The 20,911-nt window shown below is 38.1% G+C and overlaps 1 protein-coding gene across 2 annotated transcripts in view; it reads left to right on the forward strand.

Annotated features, from left to right (window-relative positions):
• MOXD1 (monooxygenase DBH like 1) overlaps positions 1 to 20,911 on the forward strand; it is a 51,410-nt gene that overhangs the window by 17,722 nt on the left and 12,777 nt on the right. For both annotated transcript variants that reach the window (XM_039707785.1, XM_039707784.1), the window contains exons 5-7: positions 15,011 to 15,190; positions 17,480 to 17,582; positions 20,182 to 20,348. In XM_039707785.1, coding sequence (XP_039563719.1) covers positions 15,011 to 15,190; positions 17,480 to 17,582; positions 20,182 to 20,348 — 450 coding nt within the window. The remainder of the gene's footprint in view (positions 1 to 15,010; positions 15,191 to 17,479; positions 17,583 to 20,181; positions 20,349 to 20,911) is intronic.

Consider the following 20,911-nt stretch of genomic DNA (forward strand, 5'->3'; position numbering starts at 1 on the left):
CTTAAATATCAGTTTCATCTGGAAAGCATGATGTTTTAATGAAGGAAACTTAAAAAATTAGACCTGTCATTAAAGGTAGAGGTCAAGACTTTTAATTGTCTCTGGTTAACAAATACCAGATTCTGAATTTAAAAGGATTTTTTAACATCTATTAAAGTTGCATTAACTAAAAAATATTATCTTTAAACCAGAATATATTTAAGGTATTTACAAACATGTTTTGTAAATACAATCTAATGGTGCCTAAGTTGGGTACCTGATAACACGTGGGTCTTGGGATTCACCTGCAGTAGTGTTTTAGTTTCTTCTGTCTGCACAAGGTGAAGAAAAAACTAGTGCAAGAGATCTCAGTATTAATCAAAGATAAATTATGTCAGACCTTAGGTCTCTTCTTTCTATTTAGATAATATTCATGCTACTTTCCAGGAATCACAGGTAATGGGAAACAGCATATTTTCATTGATCAAGCTGCTCTACATGATATGTAAATTGTGCAACAGATAAGATTGTAATCAGAGGTACAATAAGGATATAGACAAGTAATTTCTCCTTATGCTGCATTTACCAAGGGAGAACATGGTCTTTTCTCCCTTGGTAAATGCAATAAGGGTACACTCAGCCAGGTTTAGAACTTCTCTGTTAAATCTTCTTTTGTTTCACATTTCTTGCAACATTCTCCTCAGGGAAGAGATTGTGTCTTCCTACATGTCCCTACAATGCCTTCTGTTTCTAATGCCTCCAGGAACTTCTGGAGAGACAGCTCATAATAACATGCCTGCTAAGAAATGAAACAGAATAAGACAGCTTCTCAATAGCTAGGCATAATAGTGACAATAGTGATGCAGAAAACAACCAAAACCAGGCTCTGAGCTGATTTTGTGGCTCTATTGGTTTATATCACTCTTCAGCTTTAAACTGCCTACCTGGCTGAATTGTGGCTCCTTAAAAATGTATTAAACTTCTGCAGGATTTCCCCCCAGAGCATTTTCTATTAACAGAATCCATTATAAGGGCAATAGGTAAATTTTGAAAATAATATAGGCAGAACAGATGAAAGGGCTTGCTTGGAGGTAATAGCAGGCATTCAAATCAGATATTTGCAGGATGGCCCTGAAGTGGTCCCAGAGTGGTGGATTTTGGCTGCTCTTCACATGGAGAGCACACAGCTGCCTGTCTGCAAACTCCTCCTGCAGCTATGTGTGCATTGACCTGTTCTGCTGCTCTGAGCTTCAGGCAGTGGTGTGTGCCTCAGGCTCACTACCCAAAGATTTTTTACTTTTCTCACATGCAGAAGTTAGCTGGGAGCTTTCTCAGAAGTAGGTTTCTTAGAAAAAAAGCATTCCACTTATTAGCCCAGATTTTCTGGCGATGTGTTTAAGACTATGTCTTACTGGGATTATTTGCAGTTCTCTGTAAATGTCATTATTCTGACTGGTCCTGAATGTGCCCTTTAATCACATTCCTAAAGAAAATTCTCTGGTTTCACCAACTCCACCTCAGGAAGAAACTCCGCTCCAGCAGAACCTCTCAGAAGGAGGGAGAGCAGGATCCACTGGTAGAGCAGACATCCAGGCAGGTCCACACACCTACCTTTGGAGGAAAATGTTTCTGTCTCTCTGCATAAGCCGTGCTGAGGACATGTTCCTGGGTGTGGAGAGCCCACACAGGCAGAGACACCGCTGCACCAGGCTGGGAGCAGGGCTGACAGAGACAGGGGAACATCCCAGGGAGCACACCCTGAAAATGGGTCTCTGCATCATCCTCCCCTTTGTAAATTGGTTTGTCTCTTTCTTTTTGCTCATTCAATTGAAAAAAAAAAATCAGGGGCAGCCAACTGGATCTTTTGAAATCTTGTCATTTTTGTACCGTTGAGGTGTCCAATTTTCATGATTGTCACTGTGTGTGGATCTGTGTGTGCTGACTTTATTTTGACAAGTTGGAAGACTATTTGCTGATAGGTTTTTCCAGCCTATTTGCTGAATTTATCTTTTCCTTGCTGTGAGCAGGCATCATGAAGATGTTTACCAACAGCAAGAAAGTGAAAATTTGTTTCACAGTCATAAGAAATACTTCCCAGTGTTTCAATAAACACAGCTTTTGCTTTATATTCAAAGCTTGTTCTTAACTTCTTTTTCTACCTGTGGTTCTGCAGATGCAGCTCTTTTTTATTACTATCTTTAGTTTAGGTTTCAATACTCCATGTTTTCTGTCACTTCAATTTAACGATATTGCTTATTCAAATAACTGCATCTGGTAAGGATTCATGACTCTGTCTTCACATTTACATCAGATCTTCCATGTGCTTGATTGTTTTTTCTGCTGCAATTAAAAGACCTTAAGATACAATATTTCTTCTACTGTCTAGATTTTCTGTGAATCCTTTAGACCCATAGTCTCCCTCTCCACCTGACAAATTGTTTAATGCTGTGTGCAAACTGCAAATTTAGAGTATACACTGGTGAAAGACTGGTATGGATATCCTACATGCCAGACGTGCCGTAATCTATTTGTGTGAAACTTTTCAGCATAGCATGCCTGTGCTGGTTCCAAAACTGTAAATTTCTCCCCTATGTTTTCTTAATTTCTTTTAAAAAGACTGTGTTTTTCTCAGGAAAAGTAGTTCCTTGGGCTTTATTAGTAATAATCCCCTAGTCAAAAACCTGTCAAATATTGAATTTTACTTCAAGAGTAGGAAAAACATTTTATGTAAAATAAACCTTAATATTGGGTAGTACGGTCACTTTGTTGTGTCTGCATGTCTTTTCTCTAAGAATAACTCATTTTTCCTTAGTTCTAAACTTTATAGGTCATTTCAAAACTAGTATAGTCAGAGAAATACTAGCAGAAATGCTGTGATCTGGCTGTGCCCAAGACCATAAAATATTTCTGATTCTGGAAGAGAACTTTTAAAATGGAACATCTATTAGAGGGCATTTGGCATTGGAAAGGAGGATAGTAGTTGCTCTTTTGTATGCCCTTAGAGGTTTTGGTTATTGTATAAAGCAGTCCTTCCACGTGCATTATTTGAACCTGCATTATTTGAACCTGCTTATGAGAATGGTGTGAGCAGGTTTAGTTCTGCTGAAATGGGGAAGAAGCCCCACACTGGGGATTAAGCTGTGTGGTCAAAATCCAGTATCACTTCAGTACAACCCATGAACACTCAGGCAACATATTAAAGACAGTAAATTTTCAGCCATAGAGAGGGGCTTCCTCTCATCTAACCTGACTTATCTATGGGCCTGAGCCAGCTGCTTAATTGACCTTACAGTGGCAAAACTCGCTGTTTCTATCATCCTAGAGGAGTTGTCAGAAATGTATGAGCTCAAGCATTCTGTGTATGGTTCAATCTCTCTCTCCACTGATGGATGAGAGAACCCAGACCAGCAGCCTGTGTTAGATAAGTAATGCCCAGATGAATGAATCAGGGGAAATATATCTCAACAAAAAAGATCAGGGGAGAGAAGAGACTGTAATAAAAGCAAAAATTACAAAATAATACTATTTAAAAAAATTTGCTTGTGGGGAAAATTATCTTCTCTCAACCACAGCACTGTGTAATTTTTTTGGCACTAAGCCTACGATGTGACTAGTGAAACAGGCTAATCATATAAGCAGAAAGGACCCCAAATTATTTAGCGTTATCTGAGAAGTGTTACATTAGGCATATTTTTATATCACCAGTAAAGTTTTCCATTGCTGATCTCCTTAGAAGAGGGAGCCTCTTTTCAATTAAAGAAAGGCCTGTATTAGAACACACCAGCAGCTGCCAGTTAATCTTCATGTTCTGTTTTCGGGCAAACTGATAAGGAAGTAAAAACTCCAAAAAACTTGTTGCCAAGGGTAACTGTGCTTTTTGACAGTGGAATGCTTTGGTAATACCAAAGACCCCAGTGTGAAAGTACAAAGGGACTCCAGTTTAAGAGACTGATTGATTGGAAGCCAGAAGGGCAGCTTGTAGCCTGCAGTACCTAAATGAGGGCACTGATTTTTAACTTGAGTGATAGCAGACAATAACTGCTTGTTACTCTCTGGCCTGAACTTTTACATTTTGCTAAATGTGATAACTCTAGTAAATTGCATCATGCAGCCTGACATAAACAAATGTTCTATATTTTCCCATGCATTCCCCTACAAAGCAATTTCAGCCCCAGTAAATTAGATTGGCAACCAAACAATCATCTTACGCTGCAGAGCTTGTAAGCTATCTGCCCTTTGATCTGCAGGGCTGGCTCTTTGGTGCAAGCCTGAATTGCCCCATTGGGCTTTGCAGTGCTAAGATTCATGTAACTGAACAGGCTGAAAATTAAAATTTTCCCAAGCACTGTCTGAAGAAATAACAGAAATGCATTATTCTCTCGTAGTCTGCTAAATTATTTCAAATGCAAAATTATTTAAGGTATTATTCCATTCTGTGACCACAGATTAAATAATATATGACCTCAGATTTTGCTGTCTTACCAAACTTTATATTTCTTACATATTTTTATTTTGTGGTAGTCTTCTTTCATTTCACTTGTATATCTTAACTATAAAAAATATTAAATTATGCAGTTATTACTGCATTATTTATTCCATACTTGGCAAGCAAAAGAACCCTACTTCTGTCATCAGCAAAGTTGAATGTCTAGTTAATTTAATCCATTTTCTTCGATTTTTTCTTTCTAAATAACAACATGCATCCATTATGGCAATGTATTGACCATGCCAGCCGGTGGTAGGAAAATATGTGTGCTGTGTGATTTTTTGGTTAAATAAAAGTCAGATGACAGCAGCCTTTTTTAAAAATGTGATCAGAAGTAAGCATGGAAAAGGGGAAAGTACAATTTTTGTGAAGATCTCTGTGTTTTACCTCCCAATTGTGAGACAATTTGTGGGGTGATCTTCAGGAGACCATTGCTATTAGTTAACCCCATTTTGTCTTGTGCCATGTCTTTATTTTTTTCCCTTATCTTTAGCTTTCTATATGATTTTAAAGTAAACCTATGACTAGGTGATGCACTGAAAAGAGAAGAAAATTGTCTGCAGACAAACATCCAGTACTTCTTATCATCACAGGCAACAAAACACTTCAGAGCAGCATTTCTCCTTAGATGAGCAGTTACAAAGCATCTTTTGTGCAAATAGCAGAACAGCAGGCTCATAGGTAGTAAAATCTCTCTTGATGGGGCTTGTGTGGATGGACCACAAAACAAACCTAGCTTGGTTCTGCTAGCATCTTGGTATTGTTTCTGAAGATCAACCATCTAACTCAGACACATCACATTGTAGCAGCATCGTAAGCAAATTTTCAATAAGGCAAAATAAATTGCTCCAATGGTATTTAAATGGAACAGAATTTTCTGTTCCCATCTAATTGAAGTATTTCTCTTCAGTACCAATCTTTTAATATGCAGCCCCAGCTACTGGTAATAGTTTCCAGAAAATGATACTATGACTCTGTCACTCTTTGCTTTCACTTGCAGCGCGCAGTAGTCACAGCTATGAACAAAGCATAGATTCATAAACTCCACATTAGCAACAGTGAGAAAATAGACAGACAATGGTCAGAAAAGGCCTCTCCACCATGCCCACACATAGCAGACTGTATTGGGTTTGCATGGCTATGTTTTGGTGGCAGGGGGGTTACAGGGGTGGCTTCTGTGAGAAGCCACCAGAAGCTTCCCCCATGTGCAGCAGAGCCAATCCCATGTGGCTCCAGGAAGGATATGCCACTGGCCAAGGCTGGGCCCATCAGAAATAGTGGGAATGCGGTGGTCATAACAGATATAAGAAGAAGAAGAAGAATAAAGAAGACTTATATTGTGCAGATGTAATTGTAGTGAATAGCAGAGTGAGAAGAGGAACTATTCAGACCCCAAGGTCAGCGAATAAAGAGGGGCAGGAGCTGCTTCAGGTGCTGGAGCTGAGATTCCACTGGAGCCCCTGGTGCAGACCATGGTGAGGCTGGGCCCCTGCAGCCCTTGGAGGATCACAGGGCTGCAGAGATCCACGTGCAGCCCCTGGAGGAGCCCATGCTGGAGCAGGTGGATGCCTGCAAGGAGTCTGTGACCCTGTGGGAAATGTGCTGGAGCAGCCTCCAGGCAGGGACCTGCAGGCCCATGAAGAGAGGAGCCTGGAATAGTTTCCTGGTAGGACTTGTCACCCTGTGGAGGACCTGTGTTGGAGCAGGCTGTGCCTGAAGGATTGTATCCTGTGGAAGAGTGACCCACATTGGAGCAGTTTGTGGAGAACACTTGCTCATGGGATGGACTCACATTGGAGAAGCTCATGGAGGACTGTCACCCATAACAGAGGCCCCACACTGGAGAAGGAGAAAGACTCCTCTCCCTGAGCAAGGGATAAACATGGTGTGACAAACTGACTATAATCTCCTTTCCCCTTCTTCCTTCCTTCCTTCTTCATTACTGTGTCTTAACTTGCTGGGACTGAAACTGTGTCTTTCTGTTTTATGAAGTGCCAGTCACAGTTTTGGTTTATAGATAATTGCTATGGCATTATTTTAATGCAGAATTTGAAAGAACCATGTAATCTGAAAATAGCCCTTGTGTGACTTCCTGCATGTCTTGATGGGTGATGAAGTCCTCTAAAAGGGTATACCAGGATCTGATGCTGGATGAGAAAATGTGGAAAGAGTATTAATGTGATCATTACTTAATTGCTTATTTGTAAACCCTCTTAAGTTTGTATATTAACCCTGCAGATATAAATTTTCAGAGGGTTATGAGCAATAGTTCCTGAGTGTTGCTCTGGAGGCTGTCATGTCAAAATCAGGAGCCCTGTGGTGACTTTATCCCCTGCTTTCCCTTCAAACTGAAGACACCAGGGTGTGCAGGTTGGTGGCTCCTCTGGGAGCTCAATATCTGAACACTTAAGGTATTTCTCACATGTGGTCCTTTTTGGTAGCCTCTCATAGAAGTCAGAATGTCATCTTCAGAAAACATGTTTCCTGGTAGTGTACTTCCGCATGTGCAAAACAAGAAAGGGAGATACTGTCAATTTTCATGTGTTCTGTCTTCAGGCACAGCTGCACGCACACTCCGAAGCAGGAGGAGCAAAAGTTTAATGTTATTTTAGCTGCATGATTAAGGGGATTGGTTTGCACTACTACAATAGAATCAAAACCTCTGCCATTTTGCCCTCAAAGAAATAGACATTACTGTGCAAGAATGGTGATTCCATGGACAAATGGGAGTACTTCACTGACTTTATTATTTCTGCTATTCAAATTGTACATTCCTCTTGAATAGCTTTAAGCTCTTTATTGGCTACCCATTTTGGCCTTAGACCTGAAGCATATTTGGTTACATCTAACTTTTTTATTATACTGTTTTCATAAGGAAGTAACAATGTTCATGATGACTTGCCAATTAATTCTGCTTGAAGGGTGTCAACTGTGCTGAGAGAATATGGTCGTCCTGAAGACCGCAACCACTGCCAGTGGCTCTGCTGCTTGGGAGTACAATGAGAATACTGCCAGGATGCATAACCAAAAGAAACATGTTTGTGCTTGACCTGAGCTTTTTATGAGATTGCTCCTCAGGGTTATAATTCTTAACTATTACTAAATGCATTATCTTAAATCTTCAGGCGTACGTCAGGCAGAAACAATGTTTTATTGGTATTTCTTTGAGCTATACTTCTTTCGGATTTAGTCTAAATTACTGCAAGTCTTTAAAGTCTGAAACTCCTTATGAGTGGCAGAGTTCCAGGTAATAAATTAGGAATAAAAATTTAAGAATGGGCCTGATAACAGAGAGAACAAGAAGTCCTAAAACCATCTCGAACTCTCGTTTTTAAACTCTCATTTGGGATTATTGTTTATTATGTTTTTTGATTCCTCTTTCTTAATTAAAATATTTAAGTTGTTCCGCAGAAATTCTGGTTATACAGTATAATTATTAGTAGGACTACATGGGGAGAGAAAGATTTATGTAAATTTAGATATATAACGTTCTCTCCAAGCTAAAAGCACAGCAACCCTTAAATTTTACCTGAAAGTACATATTTTTTTTTCCAATAAAAATTCTAAAGCTTAAAACAGAGGTATGGTAATTACTTCTTAATACTGTATAGAAATAAAACCTTAAGTGAGAGCCTTCATTGAACAACATTGTCACAGAGTAAACAAGTTCTTTTTTTACACCAGGAACAGGAAATACCTGTGCTTTGAATAAGATTTTCTATTCATGTGGTAAGGGCCTTTCCTCCTCAGTTATGTTGGAATTTTTGTTCTACCTTTAAAAGAGTACCCAAAACCAGGTAAGCCCAAATATGCTAACAATACAACTTAAATCAATCAATCAATCAATCAATCAATCAGATAATATTGTTATTTCAAATTAAAATTATTATTTGAATCTCACTTTGGGGCAGGGGGAAAACCCTCCATGCATATTAAGTACAAATCACACAAAATCCAATGCTTTAGATTGCATAGAAGTTTCAGTCTGGAAAAATCCCATCCTCCAAGGAAACCTTACCTAATCATATTATGAGATTACGGCTGGGGATGGTTTCTGTTGCCTGGGCCTTTTTCTTTTCTACATGTCTGTTTTTATTTAAATACAAAAATCAAGAGCTGTGACTAAATGCTCAGGTTACAATTTTCTCCAGCTTGAAGGTACAACAAAATGTGTATGAGAATAATTTGGGTTAACAGTTTTACCTTTGAAGGACAATTCAAGTTAAGCAGAAATGCTCCCTGTTGTACCTCAGATGTAATCATCCCTGATGACCGAGAGGGAACCAAAAGCAGTGGCTTTGCTCTATTTCCTGCAATTAACTCACCAAAATACAGACTTTTCTAAGTGTTACAGTATAAACTCAGAAGCACTTGGAATAGAGAATGATTTAGAGGGATTTGTTAGAAGTGATGACTGAATTTAGGATCTAGATTGTACATTGAGGAGAACAAAAATGAGCACTAAGCTGTGCATGTGCAAATGATCTCAGGAAAGATTAGAGCAGCAGGTCCATGCTAGACTGCAGCCAGCTGAGCGCTGGAAGTGTCTCTTTCAGCTCTAACTATTCTATGGCATTAATTTAATGTTTTCTGACAGACAGGGTAGGGTGGAGGCATGGGGAGGGTGGTCCCTGCCTGACCCCAGAACGCCTTAACTCTGGGCTGAAAGTCTGCAGCAGATTCGTGTCCCAGATGTGACACTGGTGCAGGCAGGCTCTTCTGGTAACATGAGATAGCTGCTTGGTTGTTAGTGCTAAAATCCTGGTCTGCCCTGCAGTCATGGATTCAACATCTACCCCAGCCTAGAGGCGTGTTTCCAGCTCCTGTTTTAGCTCAGCACACCTCTGGGTTTTGTGCAAGAAGCATCTTTAGGCAACAATGTCTGGTGGTTTTCTTTCAGAATATTTATAGGAAAATAAAGCCATATTACTGAGAGGTTTCTTCTGGAATATATAGATTTTTTTTTTTTTCTGAAAAAGACCTAACTTTATAAAGCCAAATATTTTAAGTATTTGCTTTTCTGAAGAAAAATCTAAAATCCTAAAGGTGATGTTTTAGATAAATATATGATAATTTCACAATTACACTTTAAAAAATTCAGAAAAAATCTTGATGAAGTCTAACAAGAAGAAATCATGTCACCCTTTGAAAAAGTTTTCTAAGTCAGATAATTTTTTAATATATATGCTAGGTACGCATTTGCAAAAGAAGTACAAAGACCAAAGTAATCAGTAAGCATGTAATAGTTCTTCCTGATGTGGAGTGCAGAGACTCTATAACTTGGTCTTTTGCAAAAATTTTCAAGTGAACTCAGCCAGTACTCAGTTTCAGAGCCATCACTTTTTTCTCTGAGTTAATCAGAGACATGGCAAGTTCATATAAATAAGTTAACCAACCACAGACTAGAAACTCTCCTAAATGTAGCAGTGCTAGCATAAAAATTAAATTTTTTCCCTCCATTTTGAGACTGAAGAATTACATTTTCTTCCCTGTGTCACCACTGTCTACATGAGGTGTTGTGTAAGGCTGAGGCCTTATTCAGAATCATTTACATGGCAATATATCTCACCATCGTGTCTTTAAAATGTAAGATTAATTTGGAACTACCTGTTGGAGCCAGAAAAAAACCCAAAACCATTATTTTCTTTGACATTTTAGTGTGAAACATTGCTGCAAGCAGATCAGAAACCTATTTTCATGTATAAAGTCAGGTTTTTGTTTTCTGACATTTGGTGGGCCGTGTTTTCTAAATAGGGACACAATGGTGAGACTATGGATATATTTGAATAACTTTTATCATATGCACAAGCAGGCATAAAAAACAAACCATGTTTATTACCATCAAAGAAATCAGAGCAAATTAAAAGGTAGAAAAACAGGAATAAGCAAGAAAGACTTCAAGGTTTCTGGAGATGTTTTTAACTTGTAGGAAATTTAACTTCTTAGACCACTTGAACTGTTTGCATTTTTCTTCTGTTTAATACATCACACATTAGTATCTTGACCCTGCTTATCATCAGCTTGAGATGCAAGGCACTGTTATGTTAAAATTTTGGCTTATTTTATAACGAAAAAACCCCAATATGTATGACAATGTTTAGACTGTGCAATAGATAAAGTGATAATAGGAAACAGAGAAGACAGGAAGAAAAATTGAGATGAGTAAGCCAGACCTGGCAGATATAAACATTTTCTTTGTTCATGTGCTGTCAGCCTGTTGACTAAAACAGGGCTTCTGTTAAAATGAGAGGTGAACAGCACACATGTAATCTGGTTTAACATTATAATGACTAGAATATTTTTTATTTTGTATTTTTTGAAAGTCAGCATTTTCACAAGTCCTCAGAGATTCAGTACCATGAAGGGAGCTCTGTAAAACCTCTCAGCCTGCCTGATGAGTACAAACCAAGCACCATGACTGTAATCCATACTTTTGGTTGCAGAAGGCAGTACCTTCACTTACATTTGAATGTAAAATATTTTAAATACCTCCTTCCTTGGGAGCCCTGATTTGAAGTGCTGGGGATTTATAGTACATCTATTGTTTTTTATCTGTGTTAGTCAAAGTGTGGTTCATGTATGTCAATTGCTCAGTTTAAAAGACTTTTTGGCCAAGCTTTCAAGAAGGGTGGAGAGGAAGAGGCAGAAAGCAAACAATCATGAGTAATGAATCATGATCTTCTTCCTGCAGGTTTCATGAAAAAAAGGAGAGGTTGTGCCTTGTTGCATGCACTTATGTTTTTGCAATCCCAAACACTTTGGGCATTTTGATGTAGGGCTTTTGTTCTCCATGCCTCTGGCAGTTAGGAAATGTCAAGCAGAAAATGCACTTTGCCTGCAGGGGAAGAAGTCACCGAGGTGCCCAGTGGTGCAGTATCTCTGCAGGCTTATTCAAAACACGGCAAAGAGATAAACCCTGACAGCTGGGTCTTCCTTGCATGTCAGCAACAGTGAAAATTCCACAGATGACCCTCAAAGAATGAGGTAAAATGGGGAAGATAGGTAGTTATATACATATTCCATTTTAGTCTCCTATCAGTTTCTTTCTTTACTTCTTTGGCTAACAAGAGGTTGGTAGGAAGTGGCAATGATAGAGGATGGAAATACATTTCAAAGTCACAGGTTTCATCATAATTAATGAAAATGAAAGGTGGATTCCCATTTTCACTACATTCCATCTAAATTACTCAATTATTGCTTACCTTATTGCTTGGCTCCAAGTGTCATTTTAGAGTCCCCTTGTAGTAAGAGAGCAAACAAAACTGTGTATCAAAAAGAATCCAAATAAAAATTAGCTGTTGACTTAAATCTGCAGAGTTTAATGAATATTATGTACCATGCTTATTTTTATCATGTTTTTGTGTGTATTTCACTCCTGAAGTTGCCCTAGTGTGCCACTTCAAATTATTTTCTTTCCATAAGTATCCGAAAAGTTGCACAAATTAAAAAACCAGTCCTGGTGACTTTTCAGGGCTGGTCCCCTATCATTGTGACTGGAGACCAGGAAAAGTAGAGCTCTGAAAATTGTGTTATCATTCATTGAGGCTATGAGTACTCTGGTTAACAGGCCACCTTGATCTAGATACTTAATTATAGATACCTACTTTAGCAACTAATTTTACACCTAGGACTACTTATGTGCACTTATGAATGCATTAATGATTTCCTGAATTTGGCCCCTTATTTGAGAAACTCAGTTTGTTGTTCATCATTACTTGTAAGGCTGGCTGGAAAACAAGATTTTGTTTATTTGAGAAAATAAAAAAAGGTTTTGAAATTTATTTTTGGCTTGGAGCAAAGTAATCTGTACAGATGTACTTTGTGGAAAGTCAGAGAGGAAGTATGAGGCAGCCTAAATAACCAATCTTTCCTATAAGCTAAAATGACCAATAGCTGAGTAAACAGGGCAGAACTCACCTGGGATGTAGAACGGCGTATTTAAACCCCTGCTCCAGTTAAACACTACAATAGAGTATGGGATTGTATTTTTTAACTTTCTTTTCTGCTGAATTTATCCTAGTAAGTAAATATAGTTAGTTGTTCTTCAGATCAGAGAAGTGTCTAAGGGCTCTGGTCCTCTTCCTTCTCTTGTTTCATTTAGCAGTACTGCTGTGAGCCTTAAGGAGCTAGCCATTAAAATATTTCTATGCACTTTGGAGCAATGCAGGATTAATGAGATTTTCCTAAGATTTTTTAAAATAGAATTTTGACCTCTCTAATATTTTCTTTTTCTTATTTATATGCTATTTAAAAGGGGGGAAATAAATATCTTTTTGACCAGATTGTAGTAAAAATGTATGAAAAGCATAACTTCACTGCTGCTCTTCATTATTAATTTATGCATCTGAAGAATGTAAGTTTTCCTACAAGATGCATTGGAAAGATGTGTAAGGATTTGTTCTAGTTTTTGTTTTTCTTTTCTTCACTAAAGAAAGCTGAGCAAAACTGCTTTTTGAAGTGCTGTAATTGTTTAGGTAACTGACACTAAAAACCAATGGCAGGATGTGAGTTTCTAATTTTGGTGATGTCCCATTGTTTTGAGGGGAAGCTGGTTTTGAAGTAGTGATTGTAAGCACAGCAGGTGCTGGGATCTCGTAGCAGCAGGCAGAACTATCACACGTTGGGACAAAAGTTCTCTTTTTTTCTTGGTAGACAGAGGCATAATATTCCCACAGCCATTTTCTTGACTAACATATACAGTATGCAGGGCTTCAAAAATCATGAGGTATGTTTCAGTATTTAATGTATTAGCTGCCATGTTATGACTGTGTTTGGGCTCTGCAGTACTTGGGTAAATACGCAGGTGTGTGATGGAGAAGAGGGAAGAAGCAACATCAAGCTGAAATGGATTTCTGAATCTTTGTCTTTCAATCTGATATATTGGAAAATACATTCTTACTTCATGGAAAACCTGACTCATCTTCTTCAAAAATACCTTTTGCTTCCATCATGCAGTAATTCACAATGATGGTAATGCTAACTGAAACAGGGATTACTGAGAACAGTATAGATGATCCCCTATGGAGTATTTTAGTCTTGCCTCCAGAATAAAACTTTGGTGCATCCGAATCAATTGGCATCCTTGCACTGATTTCTAAGTGCAGTGAAGTGGGTTGTGCTCTTCTTGGGTGGACATGCAGGTACTCAGCAGCATCTGACGTCTCCAAGAGCCCAGCTCCAATGTACTTTGCAGATTCATGTCAGCAAGGGCGGCCTTGATGCACACAGGCTCTGGCTGCTGCCTCCTGCCCTTCCTCTTTTGTAATTGATCTAGTGGTTAGAACAAAATGCAGAGAGACAAATTGTGTTGAAAATATTTTAATAATGTAATAAACTGCTCCTGCTTACCCTGTTCCTGTCCTCCAGTAGCACATGAATGTGCCTGCAAAATGAAATGGATGCAAATTTAGGATGCATGTATATTATTTTCCTATTTAAAATAACCATCTCTTTCCTAATACTGACATGCAATACTGCATGGCACCCTGCCTCTTAAGAGTTGCATTGTCAAAGCTTTACTTTTCTTGTGAAAATATTAATATTTATCTTATTGAACTTGAAGGTAGATATGATAGAATGGGATGAAATCTTTGAAAGGAAAAGCAAGGGAAAAAACCCTTTCATTTTAATACAGTTCTCTACATTCTTATATTTTGTGGAATATGATCATTCTTAAATGCAAAATAATTATTTTCAGAAGTATTCATATTTGCCCCAGGGATATAATCTCTGAGAGAGATGATTTAACATCACCCATCCAAACAGGGAGTGAACACTTACATGGAAATTAAATAATTTTAGCCTATGCAGAAATTCTGTGGTGTAATTATACTGGGGGCATCAGGACACCACTGAGAGCCCTCCAGCTCATCACTGCCACAAACAGGCTGGAGCACCCAGCCTCTCAAAAATGACTTCATGTTAATAAAGTCTTTACAACTGAGTGGATTAAAACAAAATAAATTCTAATTTCTTGTAGATGTCAAAAAAATTTCAAAGTCCATTTTGAGCTGCTGAGAAATGTGGGGTATACCTCTAGGCTCACCCTAGATTTACAGAATTTATGGCCATCTGTAATTTGAAATAGTACAAAAGAGGCAGAAACAGGGATGAAAACCTCTGAGTAGTTCAGACACCAAGCTGGTTCAGCAGAACACACTTTCAGCTGGTTTATATTCCCCCTTCTGCTGGAATGTGGCTAAACAAGATTGGGCAGGGAGAAAGAAAAGTGACCGTGCAAGACTAGAATGGGAGAAGAGAGAACAAGTAAGATTGTAACAGAGGTTTTGCTGAATGCTTTTCCTGACCCTCATTGATGCACTTGGGCAAAATGAAAATTTTGGGAACTTCATTCCTTGAGTTTGCAGAGTGTTGGGGTTACATCTCAAGCTGGGTACAATCGAGTACAATTGGAGTAATGAGTCTCCTCTTTTAAAATGAAAGTACCACAGAATTTTTAGTCCTGTCTTCACACCTGAAATGAAATAGTCACATTGAGATATGTTTTCTTTTTTTTTTTTTTCCTTTTAATTTTGCCATTGACAGGTTAAACCATTGATCCAGAAAGGCCACGAAAACCTGGTCCACCATATCCTCCTGTACCAGTGCAGCAGCAATTTGAATGACAGTGTTCTGGACTATGGGCATGAGTGCTACCACCCCAACATGCCAGACTCTTTTCTTACATGTGAGACAGTCATTTTTGCTTGGGCCATTGGAGGAGAGGTAGGATGAATGTCTGTCTAGCATGGTTCATCAATTGGGCTTTTTGAGTGTGTGTATCATCATGAAATTTCTTCCTAGTATATTAGTGATTGCCAGTTTTTAAGGATACAGGATCACAATCCCTAAATGCCTCACCAGTGAGTCCTCAACCTCCTTTTGGCCTTTCTAGTATATAGTGCAGTGGTCATCCTGAGTGACAACCAAAAGTAATGAAAATAGTAGAGAGGGAATTGATGCCTTAGGGGAGAAAGATAGCTTTGGAGCATGGAAATCTCTTGCTGTATCAGCTTGTCTCATCTGACATGGAAATACAGTGCCTCTAGCAATGACCAGTATCTGCTACCTGTGGATAATGACAGAAAGGAAAGCAGTGTCTGTAGGTGGCTCATGAAAGACACAGAGGCACAACTTTCCAAATGAAATTATACATTAATTTAATTAATTTGTTGCCTCACAAGGACCTGGTTTCACTGTTGCCCCATTAAGGCATATCATTCTGAAGTTTCTTACCTGTCCAAAGAAACATGATTTCAGTGTAGGAGAGATCCTGTGTCAGTGCAGGGCCAGCATAAGGACCACTTTGCATATGGCAGTGGGGCATATCTGCAGAAAATAGAGGCTGTGATGCCATGTTCACCCCAGGCTGTGTTTGCAGCGTATTTCGTGTTAATTTAGATTGCATTAAAGTTAATGCTTTCAGCTGACATAACACACCATGACTACCAGAAGAATCCCAGCTCTTTACACCCTTGATTCACTGTGTGTCCACCCAAATGATGGTTTGGGCACAGAGAGGGGCTGGGCTGATGATACTTTCTGGAACCTTTTTTTGCCAGCCTGCAGTCCAAAACCATCTGCAAATGCCACAGTGTGAGGAGGCAAGAGTAGTTACATGGACCCATCAAAACTTTAATCCACTAGGAGATTTATCCCTGGTGTATGCTTTGTGCATTTTTGCCATTAGCTATGCTCTGACCTAGTATTTGTACTTTTAACTGTCTTAATCTAAGTGAAATTAAAAACTCATATAAATAAGTCATCATTTTACAAGCTCTATGGAGGTTTTTGCAAGGACCATCCTGCTCTTAAAGATCTGTAGAGAGGAATCTGACAGATCTGGGTTACACTCTGGTTTGTCCAAGTATCCATTTCACTAACTTTAGCTTACCCTTATGTAGAATGAAGGTGATAATAATTTTTACTGTATTTGTTTATTTATTATTACAATTAATTCACTAATGCACATCCAGCATCAGAAAGTTGGAATCTCAAATTGAACATTTCAGAAAGTTAGAATGTCAAATTGCACATTAAAATATTAACTATACACTATAAAATGGTGCAGATTTATTCCAATTAAACTGAATTTGGTAAATGAGTTCACTTAGGAGATACTGGTATTTTGGTTTGAGTCGGTAGTCAGCTTTTGAAGTAAATCTCCCAGTTATCCCCACTTACAAAGTTTTGTTTATCATCATGACTGGTTTTGGAATTTGCACAGGCCTCTCTGGGATGAAGTCAAAATAAACGTGCAGGGGTGAACCCAGCACCTTTAGCAACCAATGGGACCTGACCAGAGCTTGTCCAGAGGAGCATTATTGGGGGCAGTGGGTCCAGCACAAGATGTTTCACCATGCAGAGCTACTTCTTTATTGGCTTGCTAGTGGAATCATAGCCACAAAGATCACCTTTTTTGTTCAAATAATTTTACTTAGAATACCGTTACTTGTACACAAAAAGCAAGTTAATTACATGCAACCTCAGTATTCCCTGGAAATTACTGCTCTTAGAAGCTGGGGGCATTTAAAATGTTGATTCACTTCTTCATAAGGGTTTTATTGTCAGACTAAGTGCTTGATGATGCAATGTTTATAAGTTTAAAATGGAATTTTCTTTTTCTGCTCAAACAATAAATACAGAATAAATAATCATAAGATCACAGGATAATGCAGGTTGGAAAGGACCTCAGGAAGTCTCTAATCCAGCCTCCTACTCAAAACAGGGTCAGAGGTGAAATTAGACTAGTTTGCCCAGAGTCTTGTCCTCTGGGCAGCATTAGATCTACAATTTTATATTGACATAGTTATTAAGTTTATTGAGCACATAATAGATATATTTTATCACAATGTCATGTTCAGAAAGCTGAAAAAGTGATATTTGTAAATTTTGTCATAAATGTGAGGATGTCATTGCAAGATGAGTCAATGTACTTACAAAGAGAAATTAACTCTTAATTGTGGCAAAAAATACCTTAACTCTGCATTGATTTCTGTGTGTATTGGTTTCCAGGGCTTCACCTACCCTCCTCATGTTGGTTTATCCATCGGCACAGCAGCCGACCCTCTGTTTGTCCTTATGGAGGTGCATTATGACAATCCATCAGAGACAGAAGGTTTGTAGCCTCACAGACTGGAAAATGTATTACACATAAGTGCTCATCCCTGCACTGCCTGGCAAACAGAGCTAATAAAAAGCTGAGGGTTATTTTTTTTCCTGATCAATAGTTCCTGGTTCACAGTGTTTCTCCCACTGCCATTGATTATTTTTTTTCTGTATTTTTTTAGATATACATCTACCTGAACAGTGGACAGTTTCTGAAGTAGAAGTATAAAAGCAGGTGTCTAGACCATTCACTGGATAAAATCAGTTTGTCTTAAAAGATAAGCTTTTAATTTGTAATAATGTTTTAAAATTGTTCTTCCTGAATTTAATTTTTATTTAGAAGAAGTAAAAGGAAGAAACAAAAAATCCCAGGAAAGTCAGAGGATCTTTGAAGATGCCTGTAGGAAAGATACTTTTTGAACTGAGCAAAATCCAATGCATCATACTATACTGGCCTTTCTTTACACCCCCATGTGTTAAAATAAAATAAATAAAATTTGCTGTGTGGGCTATGGCACTCTGCCTTACTGTCATTTCCCATCTTCATCTTTTAAATTAATTAATTTTTTCTTTATTCAGTGACAGACTCTGTGCTTTCAGTGTGTGGGATACAATGAACTTCATTTGCATCCTAGATATTGTATGATTTTTCATCAAATGTTGCATGAAAGCCCAAGAAGTCACATGCTGAAAAACTGTGCCCCTTTGGTTTGTCTCTTTGATTTGGTTGTGTCCCTAAATCCATCATTTTAATTGACTGTGCTGTGTGATAGTGTTGGTTTAGCTGAAGTGGCACATATGAAAAACTGGAAAACTGATAATGTTTTGTTTCCTTTTAAGCAATAGGAACAATTGTGCCTTGCTGGGATAGTCCCAAAAGACCTGGGAAAATTCAGGCAGTGTAGGCAGAGCAGGGTGTTTGTAATCCAGGTCATGCTTCTCTTCCTCCCTGGCAAAATACACAGTGTAAGATTGTGCCAGGAGTGCAAGAGAGCAGACCTGGGAGCTCCATCTGCTTCAGGTGGGGACAAATGAGTTCTCCTGACACAACAGCAAACCTGCCACTGGGTGACCTTCATTTGTGTGTTTTGGCACCTGCATTTTCCCAGTTTGGGTCTTGTGGTGAAAGGCTGCACTGTTTGCCTCGCATTGTGACCTGGAATAATGTTTTCCTAAGTGACTCAGACTGGTAGTGACTTTTGGCTCCCACTTAGGAGGAGCTGAAATATATTTTAGTTTAACATGGATAGTTTCACTCTTTCTGGTTTTGTAGTCCTTAACATTCACTTCTCATTTGAAAGGTGGCCTCTTTTGTTTATTAGAAACTCTGACATACGAGAGTTATGTCATACATAAATGTGTCTGACATTTAGACATTAACAACATCTAACAATTTCTGAAGCAGAAATACCAAAAGGAAAAAAGCCAAGTTGATGAGATTGTACAAATTACTCCAGGGAGGGAGTGAGTATGGTTCCCAAATGCTAAAGTTGGGATGTTGTGGGACACAATGTATCACCTTAAATGTGATTCATATGTTGCAGGTCTCATGGCTGATTATTATTCTTAATTGTCTATGCACAGTTCTTATCCTTTGTTCCTTAATAATTATATGCACTACTCCATCTTAGGTATTTTAGTAACTATGTAACAGTCCCTGCTCTGCCCCTCTGCCATTTGCTTACCTTAAAATAGACTGCTGATATGATATTGATGTAAAATTTGGCTTCAGGCACTGCTATGTCTGTTTTGTTTTTCAGAAGACTAATATAGGTCACTAGAAGCATCCTACCTTCTCTGAGATATTTGATATGTTTTTTGCATTTTTCATTTTCAAAAATGAAATTATTTCAGTAATTATTCAAAAATACAGAGAATAGATGAACTACCAGAATTTAGTTCCTGTGCAAACACAAATTAATAATTTTTTGTATATATCTTGACAAATAAAAATTATTAAAAGAAGGAAAGTATTCTAAGCATTAAGATGATAAAGGCAATATAAATTATTAATAGATGCACAAACAAACACATATGGCTAAACATATGTGGGTGAACAAAATAGATTTGTATTATTTTGACTCTTAAAAAACACAGCCTCCAAACAGCAAGCTTTGATTCTTTAAACCAGTTTTTGAAATCAAGATAAGTCCTCCAGTCAGAGCAACGTTAAAGTACTCTGTAATTCTCTTGCCTACTTCACTCAAGGTGGGGGTATTTTCTACAAGTCTGGGGTTTAGTAAGGCAATTTTCATGTTTAATTGATGTTCTCTTAATTGGAGAGATTGCAAAAGGGATGCATTGTTTCATCTCAGGTAGTCTGCAATGTAACAGGCAATCCAAAGTAAAGGGAAAATATAATTAATGGTAGGACCCAAGATGAAGAAATAGATAAAATTCTCAACTAGAAGACAACACGTGGCTTGAAAATTTTAAAGAGAAAAAAACATTTCCTGCAAATGGTTTCACTCATTTCCGCAATACTGAGATTGATTCCTTGATTTTCATATAGAAAACTTATGACATAGCATGAAAAACATTAAGCAATATGGTTTTCTCCTTTAAAAATCTTATTTTTATCCATGGCTAAGTGTGTTCTTTTGTTGCAGGCTTGATAGATAACTCTGGTTTGAGGCTAATTTATACTCCAGTTTTAAGGAAATACGATGCTGGGGTTATTGAAGCCGGTCTTTGGGTCAGCCTCTTCCACAATATCCCACCAGGCATGCCTGAATTTGTGTCAGAGGGTCACTGCACACTGGAATGTCTGGAGGAGGTATGTCCCTTGCCTGAATCTACTGGTTTTCATTCATGGAAATAATTGGAAGAGTCACTTGAACTTCTTGGGAAGATTGATAGTAACAGTTAAAAGACGTGAGCAAATGCATCTGGTGGTACATGTTGTCCTCCAAAATGTTGTCTTTTTTAACTGGGTACTTGGCATGCTCACTACTCAGGCTGCTTTATTTATTTGAGTAATAATGGATGCCACAGGGCTTGCAATGTTTTTATTTTGTGTTCAATATGTAAGCATACACTGCTTTCCATGGCAGATCTATTAATAACTTGGAATAGCTAGCCCAGGAAAAAAAGTTTAGACTAATTCAGACCTGGGCATGTGCAAAAGGCTTCTAATTATGAAACAAAAGCCTGAAAGGTATTCTTACACCAGACACTGTGGCTGAAGACCTGAACAGGTTTTACATTTATTAAATTCTTGGTTTCATTAAGATAACTTAAATATCTCTAGTCATCTCTTACTTCCATAGTCAGTGGAAGTATTGTCTAAAATCTGTGGTGACTGTATAATGGGAGATTTTCATATACTTTGTCATCTAT

The sequence above is a fragment of the Passer montanus genome, unplaced genomic scaffold (assembly GCF_014805655.1).
Source record: "Passer montanus isolate IOZ18808 unplaced genomic scaffold, ASM1480565v1 scaffold2, whole genome shotgun sequence".
Classification (NCBI taxonomy): Eukaryota; Metazoa; Chordata; class Aves; order Passeriformes; family Passeridae; genus Passer; species Passer montanus.